General features: G+C 40.2%; 1 protein-coding gene across 1 annotated transcript in view; it reads left to right on the top strand.

The window, feature by feature from the left end:
- Window positions 1-251: 251 nt before the first annotated feature.
- The window catches only part of LOC149261932 (uncharacterized), a 69,513-nt gene continuing 53,520 nt past the window's right edge, over window positions 252-16,244 (top strand). Inside the window, exon 1 of the mRNA XM_089423092.1 lies at window positions 252-508. Within this exon, the coding sequence (XP_089279218.1) occupies window positions 460-508 (49 nt within the window). The 5' untranslated portion in view covers window positions 252-459. The remainder of the gene's footprint in view (window positions 509-16,244) is intronic.

Here is a 16,244-nt window from a genome sequence, read left to right as displayed (position 1 = left end):
AAAATCTAAAAAATCACACTAAAGACAACACACTTATTAACTTCTTTGTATATGGGTTTACATTTACCATGATAAAAAAACATTCAAAACCTCAGGGTGATTAATTAAAGTCTAATAAAAAGAAGCAATGCTAACGTGCATCCCATATGATCGTGGTTAACTGAAGTCCAATAAAACGAGACAATCCAAACCAGCGTTTGATCGGGGTTAATTGAAGAAGTCCAATAAGGCTAGTGAATTTGTTAATCAACGCCCCCAAAGTTCAACTATCCTCAGCGATAACACCCCCAGAAGTTCAACTATCCTGAGGAAAAACTAATATCAATTAGCGGCATTTTGATAGAATTTGGACTTGCTCCAAAACCCTAGCAGAGAAACAGGAGCAGCAGGGAGAGGGAGAGGGAGAGGGAGAGAAGTACTGCAATATCGGGGTATAAACCTGCGAATTGTAATACATCAATGGCGGGTCCAGGCCCCTATTCAGGAACAAGCACTCTCGCCCTGGTAGGTTTCTTTCGTGTTACTTGTTTAATGTAAAACGACTCCAACACCTGTTCAACTTCATACTGCTTTATATTAAAGAATCATACCAAAGGTACCACCATGAATACCGCAATACTTTTATTTGGCGGCGGGTGCTCTTCAAAAAATCGTAAAACATACACTATATGATATTGTCAGGGCGAATGAATTTCTTAAATTCTAGGCCTTCATGATATACTGGGTTTTTATGGCGTCTCCACGGGGTTTGAACTGCTAATCTCTCTGAAGCAGACCCCATGATGATCGACTAGATCCAAGTTTTTTTGGGGTCTAGCATTCCTGAGTTGAACGTATTAGACATGTTATTTGTTGTACATTTAAGAAAATGCAATACATTATTAGACTAGCAGAATTGCAATTAGACTGTAATCAAGTTCACGCCAATACATGTCAGCCCTACTAATTTTTCCCCAATGACAATTCATAGCTTGAAAGGCAGTAAAATTTAGCGATCTAGCCCATGGATTATGCTATATATTTGAATTTGTGCATGGTGCCTTTGGATTATATATGTGAAGTTGGCGTTGTGCCCTTGGATTATGCTTCCAAAAGTAGCGGATGAACTTAACCTTGGAGGTTGATACCTAGCAGCAACCCTCATTTGCTTAACTATGACGTAGGACGCTCATCAATAGTCTCTCCAACTTCTTGAAACATTTATTGTTTTGACTAATCCTCAAAATTGGTTTGAAAGCGCATGCATTCCTTTAGCTGCATTGTCAATCCTTATTAATTACCTAGACTCTCGCAAATATGTTTCAGGCTTTCCACTGACCTAGGAGATCAGTCTCTTACATAGAAAATTAATTAACTTATTTGCAAGTCAGAACACGATTGGCCTCCTCGTCCACTTAACTGCAAATGCATACCAGGTTTTATGGTGGGCATCTTTGACACACAAACTTGTGATTCCTTTTAACAGCTTTAAAGGAAAACATTAGAAAAATGTAGGAGACTTTCATCTTTACGGGGAACATGAATATATTAGGATTCACCAGATGGTCGGTAGCAAGTAGTTGGATGCAGCTGCGTTCATTTGTCTTCTTTCTTTCGTTCTTTTTAATTTTTTGGTTAAATGAGGCATGGTAAGCCGTGCATCCTGCGTAAAGCTGTTTTGCAAATATGCCGTAGGACGCTCATCAATAGTCTCTCCAACTTCTTGAAACATTTATTGTTTTGACTAATCCTCAAAATTGGTTTGAAAGCGCATGCATTCCTTTAGCTGCATTGTCAATCCTTATTAATTACCTAGACTCTCGCAAATATGTTTCAGGCTTTCCACTGACCTAGGAGATAAGTCTCTTACATAGAAAATTAATTAACTTATTTGCAAGTCAGAACACGATTGGCCTCCTCGTCCACTTAACTGCAAATGTATACCAGGTTTTATGGTGGTCATCTTTGACACACAAACTTGTGATTCCTTTTAACAGCTTTAAAGGAAAACATTAGAAAAATGTAGGAGACTTTCATCTTTACGGGGAACATGAATATATTAGGATTCACCAGATGGTCGGTAGCAAGTAGTTGGATGCAGCTGCGTTCTTTTGTCTTCTTTCTTTCGTTCTTTTTAATTTTTTGGTTAAATGAGGCATGGTAAGCCGTGCATCCTGCGTAAAGCTGTTTTGCAAAATCTTTTCTGCAAACCCTTTTACAGACCGACTAATATGATCTATCATGGAAAGTCATTTTCTCTTTCATCGGGAGTAATCTCAATTCTTAGACATGTATTTGTGGTATTCTAGAAATTTTCTTCATCCAATGTAGTTCAATAATTATAATAAATCTAAAATATCTTTATACTCTTCAATCTTCCATTTGTACAATTAGGTATATGCTCTATTTTATAGCCCCTACTGCCATTTCGTAGATGCTAGAATTTTTTCTATATATCTTATCTTCTACTGATCTGGTCAATCAGTTGGTTTTGATCCTTTTAGTGATGATTAGGATCATGTTTGTGAAAATAAATCTGGAAATGGTGAAATAAAGCACTAGACATAATTTACTTAAGATGATATATGTCACAAGTTATTAATCATGCAATTAATTCACACATGCACGCACACACGCATGCATACACACACATGCACATGCATGCACACACAATATGCACTCATACATTTATTGGAATAAGTTCTTTCTTTAACCATAATACTTGCAAATTATGTACATATAGGGCATTTTTACAATAGCTACAAGCCACCAAATGTAGGTTTAAAAGCCATTAAAAGTATCAAAATTTCCATAGATGATCTAGCAAAAGTATAATGCCATTTTGCCACACAACATAGAAGCCGAGTGCCTTAAAAGGGCCACATGGCCATATGATATTTAAACAAAGCGTTGCCCAAAAGATTACCATTAAGGCATGAGAAAGCATGGTATACTATGAAGGTCTAGTTACATTACTATTGGAATTAACGTTGCATTGGAAGCATTATCATCCTTGGTAGCCCTGGCCCCTAGAGGCCCCTCAACCATCATTTGTGGGCTTTGTGTCAAGGGTAACATCCAGACATAATTTCTAGGTTGTTTCTCATTTTTGAAAATTTCCAATGCAAGTGTTAAGATTTGTCATTTAATGGCCATATAGAAGGGTTGTGAGTCTAGTTGTGGTCTCACTCTCTCCTCTCATGACTCCACAAACTTTGTGTGTAGGCCTCCTTCTACTCTATTGAGATTGTTTGGATTGAGGAATCAATATGACACTCTCCTCTTAGTGATGGTGTTGCTCCTTAGTATTAGGGGTTGGTGCATCACATCTACCTCTACCCTTTAGACTTGCATCGTAATATGTAGTGGTAATATCATCACAAATTGACATTAAATTGGACTAGGAGAAAGACTTATCTGGTTGGGCACGATTATAAACAAAATTGCATTCTTTTTTTCCATGTTAAAAATAAAACTTAAATTCTAATAAGTTGCTAAATACTATGAAACTTGATGTCCTATTACAATGTAGATTCTCAAATAGGAGAGGCGAGAGCGGTTGGTCATTGAAGTTTGAGACTTGCTCCAAAGTAGGCTTGAAAAACAATAGAATGAAAAAGGATGTTTGAAGACCATAGAAAAGTCATGAATGTCGAGGTATTTTAAGATGAACACGCGTTTGGCCCTATGTCACATGGTTTGGGTTTGAGTTTGGGTTCGACAATAACTAAGTTCGATTTGAATTTGAATTTTCTAATAAGGTTTAGATGAGGTTCGTCATTAAATTTGAATACACACACACACACACTTAGTGTTGCAGGATCCTTTCACCTTGCCCCCTAAGATCTGGGCAGATTCGCTTCTCGAATGGATCCACTACTGATTCTCATGCGGAACTGTGGACTCACAAATGGATCCTTGGTTCCACCTTTTTTCGCGGTTCTTGGAAAAAGGGAACTGCGACGATCTGATGTGCGGTTCCGGAACAAATTCGTCACGAATTCCAGAGAAAGGTGGATGGTTTTGTGGAGCAATCACTTGTTTTTTGCACTTGACTTGGGTTTAGGTGAGTTGAGGGTGAATTAGGGAAAAGAAAGGATGAGATGAAAAGGCATTCCCCCCCTCTTTTCCTCATTATTTCTTCTTTGGAGAGCTTGGAGAAGAGAGGAAATACCTAGATTTTGAGATCAGACTTGTGAGAGGGTTGAGGATATTATCTCTGATATGCTTAAAAATTTGATGTATGTTTGTAATTGCTAGAATCTAGATCGTTGATGCTCTAATAATTAATCATTGATGTACAATAGATGCCATATCTATCTTGATTTATGTACAAATATGCATGTTTTCATATCTTCTACAACTAATTTGGTATTTTGGATGTGTGTGTGTGCATCTTATTTGTATGATCTTTTAAATAAAATTTAATATAAAATAAGTTATAACAAATGAAATTGTCCAATATTCATGCTGATATAAGTCACATTTTTTTGTTTCAAAATTTATATAATTAATGTATACAAGTAATACGTTTTTATTAACATAAAATTTTTATTATATTATATAAAATGATATCTAATTTTATTTTCACATATTATAAATATTAGATTTATATAATATAATAGAGATGGGAAATGGGTCTTCAAATGGTTATAAGTTTGGGCTCCCTGGGCTTGGGGACGAAACAAATATTCCTTTATTAATACTAGTCCCAAATGATTACTTTCTAATAACATCCTTGTAAATGTTGGGAAATTATAGGGTAATGATTATAGTGATTTCTCTTTACTTGATAACTGCTTGTGATGTCTTTTTACTTACTAGCTTTGTTACTTATTATTATATGTGTGTCATCAAACAACTACCAAAATCAAGAAGAACAAGAACACAAAATATAGTTTGCAAGCCAGGGCCAAAACCTCTCCACTTGAGAGGAAAACCCGCAAATCTCTTCTCTTCCTTATAAATTCTTCAATTGACGAATTCCAAGACCTTAACGCTGACTTTAGAATCCTCCAAGATCGAGACCAACCTCTCCGGATGATGTGCTAACCTTGATCTAGTCAAACCCAGTCAAATCTCTTCCAGTAGCACTTCTTCGACCTCCAGCTGCAGAATTTCAGCCTCCACTGCAGATCTGAAATTTTGGTCCCCTTAGCAGTTGCTGCTGCCACATGTGTGAGCTTCGATTTGCCTTATGAGCCTTCCTTTGACCTTTGCTTGCCTTTCCCTCACTTTTGGAGCTTGAAGATGACCCTTGGTGACCTACGCTTGACCTACTTTCCTTCTTTTCTCCAAGATCGGACTTGTAGATAGAAACCCTAGTTCTCCTTAGCACATGTGAGAGAGAAATAGCCCAAACAAAGATCTTCTTCATCCTCTTCCTTCTTCGCTGCCTTCTTCTTCCTTCTTCTTCGTTAGAATGAGAGATGAGTGAATGTGTCTCAAGGAGGACGAGTTCCCTCCTATATATAGGCTCTTCAAGGTGGACGTGGCTCTTCCTTTTAGGCCGACTTGCCAATTGCCAGACCGACTTGGTCTTGGAGGGTATTTGGACAGTTTTTAAGACAAAAATAATTTTCTTTACAAATTACAATGTGCCCGATGGGGTCTTCAACTTATGACAATGATTCTTTTGACTTCTTGACCTAGGACAAACTCTAGAAGCACACAATGAGTGCTTGACCTATAAAATAAAAGACCTTGAGCATGAAACCCATGCTCCAAAAATAATAATAATAATTTTCTCTCATTTTACACTTTACAAAATTCAAAAGTACATTTCATCTTTATGAAGACCGAACCTAGTTACACATTTTTCATCACTCCCTTTTAACTAGGGAGGTATTCATATATGGTACAAGGACATTCTTAATCTGAAGGGATCTCATAAGAAGAGTCGCATTTGTAACCCATCTGTTTTAGCATCATACCAACCAACATTGTCATATAGCAAGGCCTTGACTAACAACCCTATCTCTCCACAAGATCAAAGCACAATGATGGCTAGACCAATGATTTATAGACACCATCATCATTGTCTCTCAAGGTACATATTCCACCCAGGTGTTCATAGAGTATGACCTTCTTTGGACTATTCTTATCTTGGATAGCTAGTCCTCAAAGAATATCGGTCCATGACTACTCTCATCTTGGATGCCCTACCACATCCTCAGAGAGTATCAGATGCTAGATGCTTACCCAATCCTCCATTTTGTCTTCCCAAGTGAAGACAAGAATGATGTGCCTATCTCTCCCTCCCAACTAGGGAGGACATCAACCAAACCAAGCTTGTTTCTCAAATACACAAGCTTCTTCTTAGGAAGAGATTTTGTCAATATGTCAGCTACCTGCTTATCAGTGGAGATATATTGTAGCTGCCATACACTATCTTGTACTAGCTTCCAAATATAGTGATACTTTTTGATATGCTTTTTCTTTCCATGAAATATCGGGTCTTCAGACAATCATATACAATTGGTGTTATCACAATGTATCACTGCAGGGTTCATAAGTCTTGCAAATAAGTCGGATAGCAGCTTCCTTAACCAAACCGCTTCTCTGCTTACTTCATAGGCTCCAATATACTCAGCCTCAACACTACTCAAAGCAACTATATCTTGATTTCTGCTCATCCATGAGACCATGGAGGATCCCAAATTGAAAGATCCTCCTATAGTGCTCCTTCCATCTTGCTCACTGCCTCCCCTGTCATAATCTGTATATCCAATCAGGTGGACATCATTCCTTCTATCGTACTTCAGGCAGTAGTGGATGGTTCCTCGCAGATATCTCAGAATATATTTTGCTGCTACCCAATGATCATGCTTCAGCTCCACTTGGGATTGTCGGAGAACATTTACTGCAAAGCATTATGTCTGGTTCAATATTCACCAAGTACATCAGTGAGCCAATCAATTGTTTATACTTGGAAGGATCCACCGAGCTCGATTCGGGACTCCTAAAGCCTTTTCAAGTTTGTGATCATCGGAGTTGTCATTGGTTTGCAATCCATCATGTCAAACCTCTTCAACATCTTGATCACATACCATCATGTCAAACCTCTTCAACATCTTGATCACATACTTCCCTTGACCCAGATAAATCTCATCAGGTACTTACTAGACTTCTAGTCCCAAATAGTAATGCATTGACCCTAGATCCTTCATGTCAAATTTTGCCGCTAATTGCTTCTTACATTCTTCAATTCGACCTTTTACACTTGTTAAGATCATCTACATACAGAAGAATGATTACCAATTCACCCTTCACAACCTTAATATAAAGGTTTAGATTAGCATAACTCTCTGTGAAGCCTAATCTGTGAAGGTATGCATCCATCCTAGCATACCATGCCCTTGGTGCTTGTTTGAGGCCATATAATGCCTTCTTCAATCTGCAAACATATGCCTTTCTGTCTTTAACTTCAAATCCCAAGGGTTGTTCTATATAGACTTCCTCATCAATTGTACCATTCAGAAATGCAGTGTTAACATCCACTTGGTGGATGCTCCATCCCATCGATGCTGCCAAAGAGACCAACGAACGTATAGTTGTATACTGTGCTATCGGAGCAAATGTCTCTTCATAGTCGATGCCTTCAAGTTGAGAGAAACCCCTAGCCACAAATCTTGCCTTATACTTGTCAATACTTCCGTTTGATACGTGTTTGATCTTATAGATCCATTTGGAAGTTAACACAAGGCTGTCATCGAGCCTAGGCACGATATCCCAAACTCCATTCTTCATTATAGATTGATATTCTTCATTCATGGCATCCTTCCATTCTTGATGATTGACAACTTCTTCAAAAGTGGATGGCTCTGTTTCTATTAGTTTTGTCATGTAGGCTGCATACCCAGAATATCGTTTGGGCTTCTTGCTTTCCCTGAATGTGCCCTGAGTTGCTCCATGACCTTCTGCATCAAGTAGTGTTGACTTCAACCAATTAGGTCTCTTTCTTGATTCAGGGATGACCACAGGTTGAATAGGTTCACTGGGACCTTCATCTTCATGGTGAGATTCTTCTTCTTCCCTGTCAACTTCTTCTTCAAATAATGGAAGTTCTTCATTATCAGAGTCCATGCGTAGTTCCTTTGATTTATTGAATGCAATACTTTCATCAATTATGAAATCTCGACTGACTTCTATACGACGTCCTTCTTTTATGTAGATTCTATAGGCCTTAGAGGAGTTGCTGTAGCCAACAAATGTTCCTCTTATGCCCGATGGATCAAACTTCTTTCTTTTTTCCTTCGGTATATGAATATATACAGGACAACCAAAGGCTCAGAGATGATCTACAGTTGGTTTCTTACCAGTGAATACTTCTTTGGGAGTTTTGTTATCCAGTGACTTGTGGGGACTTCGATTTTGAATATATATAGCTGTCTTTGTGGCTTCTCCCCACAAAATTTTTGGTAGATCTTGATCATGCAACATTGCTTTTACACTTTCTTCAATGGATCGGTTCTTTCGTTCTGCAACTCCATTTTGTTCTGGATTATATGGGACTATCAGCTCCCTCTTAATCCCAGACTCCTTATAGAAAGCTATAATTTCCTTGGATGTATACTCTCCTCCATTATCGGATCTTAGTATCTTCATTTTCCTTTTTATAAGGTTCTCAATTTCAGCTTTGAATTCTTGAAATTTTGTAAATACTTCGTCCTTGGATTTCATCAAGTAAACCCAAGTTTTCCTTGAATGATCATCTATAAATGTGACATAATATAGATGACCTCCAAGTGATTTAGGAGTCATAGGACCACAAACATTGGAATGAATAAGATCCAAGATTTCTTTTGACCGTGAAGCACTGCTTCCAAATGGTCTCTTGGTATTCTTACCCAATGCACATCCTTTGCATACTCCTTCGTGATCTTCTTTCAATTCGGGGATTCCTTCTACTATAGAACTTAGAGTTGCAAGGATTTTGAAATGAAGATGGCCAAATCTTCTATGCCAAAGTTCACATGGGCTGATTTCAATGTGAACCAAAGCTTGTGCAAGAGGACATATCAACCTGTAAAGTTTTCCTTCACGAATACCAATTACTCTAGCATTCTCTATGCTTGAGTTCTTACTCCATACTACAACTCTTCCATCAATGAAAGCTACTCTATCACCCTTATCTTCTAAACTTGAAATAGAAAGTAAGTTCTTATACAAACCTGGAACAAATAGGATGTTGTTGAGATGAATGCTGCTTCCATTTTCCAACTCTATGGAGGTTGATCCAATTCCTCTTACATGATAACTCTTATTATCTCCAAGTTCCACTGAGTAAGAAGATTTCCCCTTTGATAATGTCTTCAGTTGTTTGTGATGACCAGTCATGTGTCTAGATGCACCACTATCGATTACCCAAATGTTCTCGTCTTGGAATGTGCCAGTGAGTGCTGAGAAGAGTCCTTCATCCTTTATCTTGGTTACTTCCTTCTTTGTAGTGAATAGAAGATTCCATGCTTCCTTGATGCCTTTCTTGAGATGGCTTGCTACCTTTGAACACTTCTTGAAGAACTTCTTCAATGCAGTAGAGATCTTCATAATGCCCTTAGTCAACCTTAGCTCTGATTCCATGTTGAGAAATCTATAGGGCAATGATTATAATGATTTCTCTTTACTTGATAACTGCTTGTGATGTCCTTTTACTTATTAGCTTTGTTACTTATTATTATATGTGTGTATCATCAAACAACTACCAAAATCAAGAAGAACAAAAACACAGAATATAGGCTGCAAGCCAGGGCTTGTTACCGCTCAAACTAGCAGGGGGCCTAAAATGGACTCCTTAAGGGACAACTACTAGATCAAGGGCAACAATGGAGACTTAGCCCACTGTCACCTCACCTAACGCTCCCTACTCTTTGCGAACGTTTCACCGATGGGAGGAGACCTTGTATATGGAAAGTCACTTGTGAAGGATGAACCAATAAACATATGTGAAGTGACCTTAATGATCCTTTTCCTAGAAGGAGATCAAGAATGGAGCTTGCTTGCTCTTTAAGCAAGGTACAAAGCTTTCTAGGAGAAGGAGGTGAGGATTTAAGGGCTAGATTGAGGGGATATGACTTGTAAGGGAGTTTCCCAATCCCTAAAATCCTTATTGAACTTGAATTCCCAATTGGTTCTTGAAGAATTAACTTTTCAAAGGTATGCGACCAAACGGGACCAAGTGGACCCAACCTAGGTAAAGGGGAGGGAGTTTGGCAACCAATGATGATCTTAACCCACACAAGGAAGGGGAAATGATCAAAACAAGAATTTCCACTTAAAGGTGTTAAATCAATCCTATGAGGTACTAGCCTAGGGAACACCAGGGCAAAGTTTGTTCTCAAACCTAGGGCTTGGGATATCTCACAATCCCACCTTCGGAATGGCTTCAAATTTGGAGGAGACCTTGAGGATACACCAACGCAGTAGAGGCTAGGAGATCGAACTTTTTCTATGGCTACTTTGTCGGGAAAATGATGCCCTAGATGACCCAACTTGGCTAGTCCTAGAAGAGAAAGGGAAAGGTGAAGAAAAATAGTTCTTTGAGTGACCACCTATTGGTAGATCAATGCCTAATCCCTTGGGAAGAATGGAGTGTAGGAGAATGATGAGAAAGGACTTTGTTTCTTGGTCAAGGAGGCCTCAAGGTGTTAAAATTGGCAACTAGGGCCAAACTCCATGGGTTTTCTTATTTATGGCAGCTGATATTTTTCTTGGATTCCTCTCGTCGAGAGGTGTAGGATTGATCTAAAGATCATCTGATTCCGACATGTATTCATGGAGATATGAATTTATTTGTGTTATTTGACAATTTGTCAAGGTTGGCCAGCAACCAAATTACCCTCATCTATCCTCGACGTTGCACTATAAATAGAGGTGGCTTGCAAGTCATTTTAGACACACCTCTTGTGATTTCCTCCTCTCCACTTGTTTGGGTTTTGGTGGAAGGAGAAGTCCCTAAGAGATTATGCTGCCCTAAAGGAGATGCCCTAGCTCTTAGCGCAGTCAATGGAGTATGCCCTAACGGCAGTCATGGAGGAGTCTTGTCACAGCAAGAGAATCTCCTACGCTGTCCTAAAAGAGGTTTCTCTAACGCAGCAAGAAGAGACCCCAAGGTGCTGTCCTAAGAACCCTAAATGCAGGTCTAGAAGAGACCCTATGATGTTGGTCTATGAGGCCCTAAATCCATTGTCATCATGTGCCCTAGCCGCAGGCTTATGAGGAGATCTACACGCAGAAAAGAGGGGACCTATATGCAGCTTAAAGAAACACCTATTCATTGTCCAAAGAGGGAGCTCTATCCATAGTTAAGGGTGGCCCTAATTCACTGTTAAAGAGGCCCTCATACGTTGTCCTGGGGTGTGCCCTAATCCGCAGTCTGTTGAGCCCTTATTCACAGCTAAACAATGATCCTATTCCGTAGCGACTGGGCCTTAATACGCAACTATGAGGGGGTTGTATACACAGCTAATATATGCCCTAAATGAAGGCCCTAATCCGCAGCTACAGAAGGCCTAAATCTGCTGTCTTATCCACTGCCCTAGCTACTGCTTAACTAGCCCTAGCCGCAGTCAAAGAAGGAGGTTTTAGTTACAGCAAGTGGAGGTCTCAAGCACCTGTTAAGTAGTGCCCTAAGCCGCAGTAGGAGAAGCCTCTAATCTGCAGTCAAGAGACCTTAGATGCAGTCAAGGAGAGACTCTTATCCACAGCAAGAAGGGGTCTTATCACTGCATGTATAAGCCTAGAAAGACAACACGTTTGTTGTGATGAAACAAGTTGTTTATCGTATGCATTGACCAGGTAATGAAGCTGCTGTAATAAGTTGAAAAGCTGAATAACATATGCGGATCAAATAAGTACTGACAGCGAGCCAAGTTTGATGATACTTGTGAGCTGTTCGTTGGAGGGCCATATGCCTATCTTGCTGCTGAGCTAGGCCACATGCCATAACTAGCAACATAGGATGTTCAAGAGTTGTTTAAGGGCTGCATTTAGATATCAAGTCAGTCTTGATTGCATGGCCATGATGGAATCTCCCCTCAGCCTCTGAAGAACTGTATAGTTGATGCCTTAAATCCTGAAGCAGTGCCAGCTAGTGCAGCAAGCAGTCAACAGTGTTTTGGGAGCTGTATTGGGTCAAAGGTTGACCATGTTCTGCTCAGTTTGATGAGCATCCTATTGGTGTCATATGAATGATCTTAAGAAGAAGATTCTGTATAGATTGACCAACATTAACTTCTCTGGTCAAGGGTTTTCTACTGCTGTCATAAAATCTCAGATTTATGTATTTGTACTATCTCTCTCTCTATTGAAATATTGAAGATCATAAGAAGATTTGATCAAGGGTTTTCCCACATTGGGGTTTGTCCCTGGCTGGCGCCACATCTTGTGTCCTCTTGTGTTGGCTTGTCTTCTGATGTTTATGTTTATGTTCTATCCACACTTTACTATCATGTTGATGTGATTGCTAATGTGAATATTCTCATTGGGCTAATATGAAAAATTGAAGTAAATTGCACTAAGCATAAAACATACCTAAATTTAACATGGTATCAGAGGTGAGGTGAAGACATTGCCCAAGCAAGAGTGAAAGAGCAATCACTGAAGCTAGTTGGAAAGGACAAAAGGCTCAATGGGTTCCTCATCCCACTTCAAATTCATCAAGGGTGAAGTCAAAGCGAAGAAGATTATCAGAGATTCCTTCGACAAGCGTCTGGTAGCCTACATAAAGGTCACTTCAATGAAAAGTCCGGATCCAAGGATGGAAGGAAAGGCAGGTGCCTTGCTTGTAATAAGTTTGGCCATTATGCGAGGGAGTGTCCAAAAAGAAGGGACACATCACATGATGATGATCATTCCAGGGGCATCTTCAATGATCGAAGGAATGACAGGTTCAATGGCAAAGGAAAAAGGAATGCAGGACTTCAAGGAAATGGTCGACCCTCCAAGGAAGCAAGGAACTCCAGGTATGAGGAATCAAATGTTGTTTCTAATAAGCAAAAGGAGTATTATCTTATATTGGCCCTCTCCATTACCTCTCCTTCCGACTCGTTGGGAAATTGGCTTATTGATAGTGGTGCCTCAAGGCACTTTATCGGATACAAGGAAGCGCTCTCTAATTTGATAGAGAAGGAGATAATCGTGGAGATTATTCTTGGAGACGATGCCACCTATCTCGGAAAGGGTGTAGGGAATGCTACCCTTCAATTGAATGAGGGTAGCACGATTCGGTTACAAGAAGTTCATTATGTACCTGATCTCAAGAAGAACCTGACGTTCATTTCGGCAAATGGAAGTCAAAGGTTTCAAGGTGGCATTCATCAATGGAAAGGTACATGTTTGGAAAAGAAGTTTTCAAGATGCTTTTACTCATGGGTTCAGGGTTGGCAATTTGTATCAAGTTGTAGGAAGTCTAATGGGGACCATGTCATGTGACACATCTCTTCCATGGCATCGGAGGTTTGCCCATCTTCATTGTAAGGCCCTACTCGATGTAAATCAGATGATGATAGGGATGCCTGAATTCAAGGAAGAGCATGAAGGTACATGTTTGAGATGTACCGAAGGAAATCTGTTAAGTTATGGTATGTTCTATGCTTATAACAGTTTACTTCTTTTTCTTATTATATTCCACCGATTAGCAATCACATGTACATAAAGTAAAGTGCAGATAGAACATTAAACGATCGACAGAAAACAAGCCAAGACAAGAGACACAAGATGTGGCGGCTAGCCAGGGACAAATCCCACAATGTGTGGGGAAACCCTTTGATCAAATCTTCTTTTATCTTCAATAATTCAGCAGAGAGAAATAGTACAATAAATCTGATTCATATCAGCAGTAGCAAACCCTAGATCAGTAGCATCAGCATTAGCGGTTTCATTATCAAACTAGGGCAGACCATATCTCACAAACCGACAGTCGGATTGACTTCATTCCACCACCAAAAGTTTTGGCTTCCAGAGGAGGTTCAGATGAACCTACAGTGCAGTTCAGATGAGGAGATCTTCTAGGCCACGCAAGTCAATCTTTACTTCTGCAGTTGCAGCTTCAGTTTCAGCAGTTTCCGGCTTCAAACTAGGGCAGTTGATATCTTGCAAACTGTTTGTCGGATTGACTTCATTCCACCACCAAAAGTTGCGGCTTTCAAAGGAGGTTCAGATGAACCTACAACGCAGTTCCAAAGAGATCTTCTAGGCCACGCAGGTCAATCTTTACTTCTGCAGTTGCAGCTTCAGTTTCAGCAGTTTCCGGCTTCAAACTAGGGCAGTCGATATCTTGCAAACCGTTCATCGGATTGACTTCATTCCACCACCAAAAGTTGCGGCTTTCAAAAGAGATTCAGATGAACCTACAACGCAGTTCCAAAGAGGAGATCTTCTAGGCCACGCAAGTCAATCTTTACTTCTGCAGTTGCAGCGTCAGTTTCAGCAGTTTTCGGCTTCACATGTGTGAGAGAGAGAGACCCATTTCAGCGCAGTAGAGAAGAGACTCATATTTGTGCAATAGAGAGAGAGAGATGTGATGAGATGAGTGAGTCCAAATGAGGAAAAGTCCTCTTATATTTATACACAACGTTGGTGGGTGAATAGATGTGACTGTTGGGCTTCTGAGCCTACATGAGTTGTAGGTCGGCTTGATAATAATTCCATAATCAAAATAAATTCATATCTCCATGAATACTTATCGGAATCGGATGATCTTTATATCAATCCTACACCTCTCGACGAGAGGAATCTAATAAAAATATTATCAGCCATGAATAAGATGACCCACATGAAGTTTTGCCTTGGTTGCCAATTTTAACACTCCCTCTCAACCATGGAGAACTTCATTTGCAATCTGTCTATCGGTCGTTACTATTCATCCATCAAATGCACTGCCCTGTACAGCTTGAGCCCTGCTCTGCTCTATTTTGCCTGTTCTGCTTTGTCTTGTTCTGCCTGCACTTATCTGTACTGTTTTGCTCTATTCTGCTCTGCTCTTGCATTGTTCTGTTCTGCTCTGCTTTTGTCCGAATTATGAAGAAGAAGAAATGATCGAGGATATATCATACTGACTCAAAGTCAGTCTCAGAGTATGTACCACTAGTCCCAGACCAGTTTCAACCAACCCAAAGTCAGCGTCGTAGTGAGTACAACTCCAATGGTCCCAGACCAATATCATCCTCCACTGACTCAAAGTCAGTCTCAGAGTATGTACCACTGATCCTAGACCAGTCTCAACCGACTCGAAGTCAGCGTCATAGTATGGTACAACTCCTACCACTGGTCCCAGACTAGTATCATTGATCCCAGATCAATGGAGGTCATCCTAGCGTAGGGAGTACGGTAGTTACAACGATGCGTCCATCGATACTACTATGGTCCTTAACTTCATTTCCCTGCTCATTGATCAAATGAGAGGTACTTCCCATGAGTCCCAGACTGCATGGGTAGGATGCCTCGACAAGAGAACTAATCAATCCTGTCCTCACAGGAGAACACATCAATCCTGCTACAATTGCCATGGAGAACACATCAATCCAGGCCTCACAGGAGAACACATCAATCCTGCTACAATTGCCATGGAGAACACATCAATCCAGGCCTCATAGGAGAACACATCAATCCTGCTACAATCGCCGTGGAGAACACATCAATCTAGGCTGCCATGGAGAACACATCAATCCAGGCCTCACAGGAGAACTAATCATCCTGCTACACAGGAGAGCGAATCATCCTGTTCCACAAGAGAGCGAATCATCTTGTCCCACAAGAGAGCGAATCATCTTGTTCCAGTGTGCACCACCAGGGGAGGGTGAGTCACCCTGTGGTCATATGTTGCTCCAGTAGGAACCGCAAGCCCTTAGAGCTCCCAGAGCTCAATGCAATGTATGCAACATGCAGGACCCTTGTACAAAGGTTTCTTGCCAACTCCAAGTCGTTTGGGAAAGTCACAGATTAGATCTTTCCTCGGGGCTTTGACAAGGCGTATCAACCTGTACATCATCTTAATGTGATGGAGGTTCCTTGCTCATCGACTTACCATATCCCAGATGATGTCTATCTGCTGGAGCAATTGACGAATACGGGATTCCTCAATAATCGAATCCCACCTCTGGTTGTTACAGAGAATCACAGTGGTATCCAATGTAAATCCAAACAGCTCACTGAAGAGCTTTCGCAACCAGACTGCCTCACACGAGGTTATGCTAGCAACAATATATCCTGCTTCGGCGGTGCTCAAAGCCATCGACTTCTGCTTCCTGCTCATCCAGGATATCGAA

This window comes from Pinus tabuliformis, chromosome 6 (genome assembly GCF_031772625.1).
Source record: "Pinus tabuliformis cultivar Carrire ecotype Pingquan chromosome 6, CPIR1, whole genome shotgun sequence".
NCBI classification, from domain to species: Eukaryota; Viridiplantae; Streptophyta; class Pinopsida; order Pinales; family Pinaceae; genus Pinus; species Pinus tabuliformis.
This window is presented reverse-complemented; position numbering and strand designations above follow the sequence as displayed.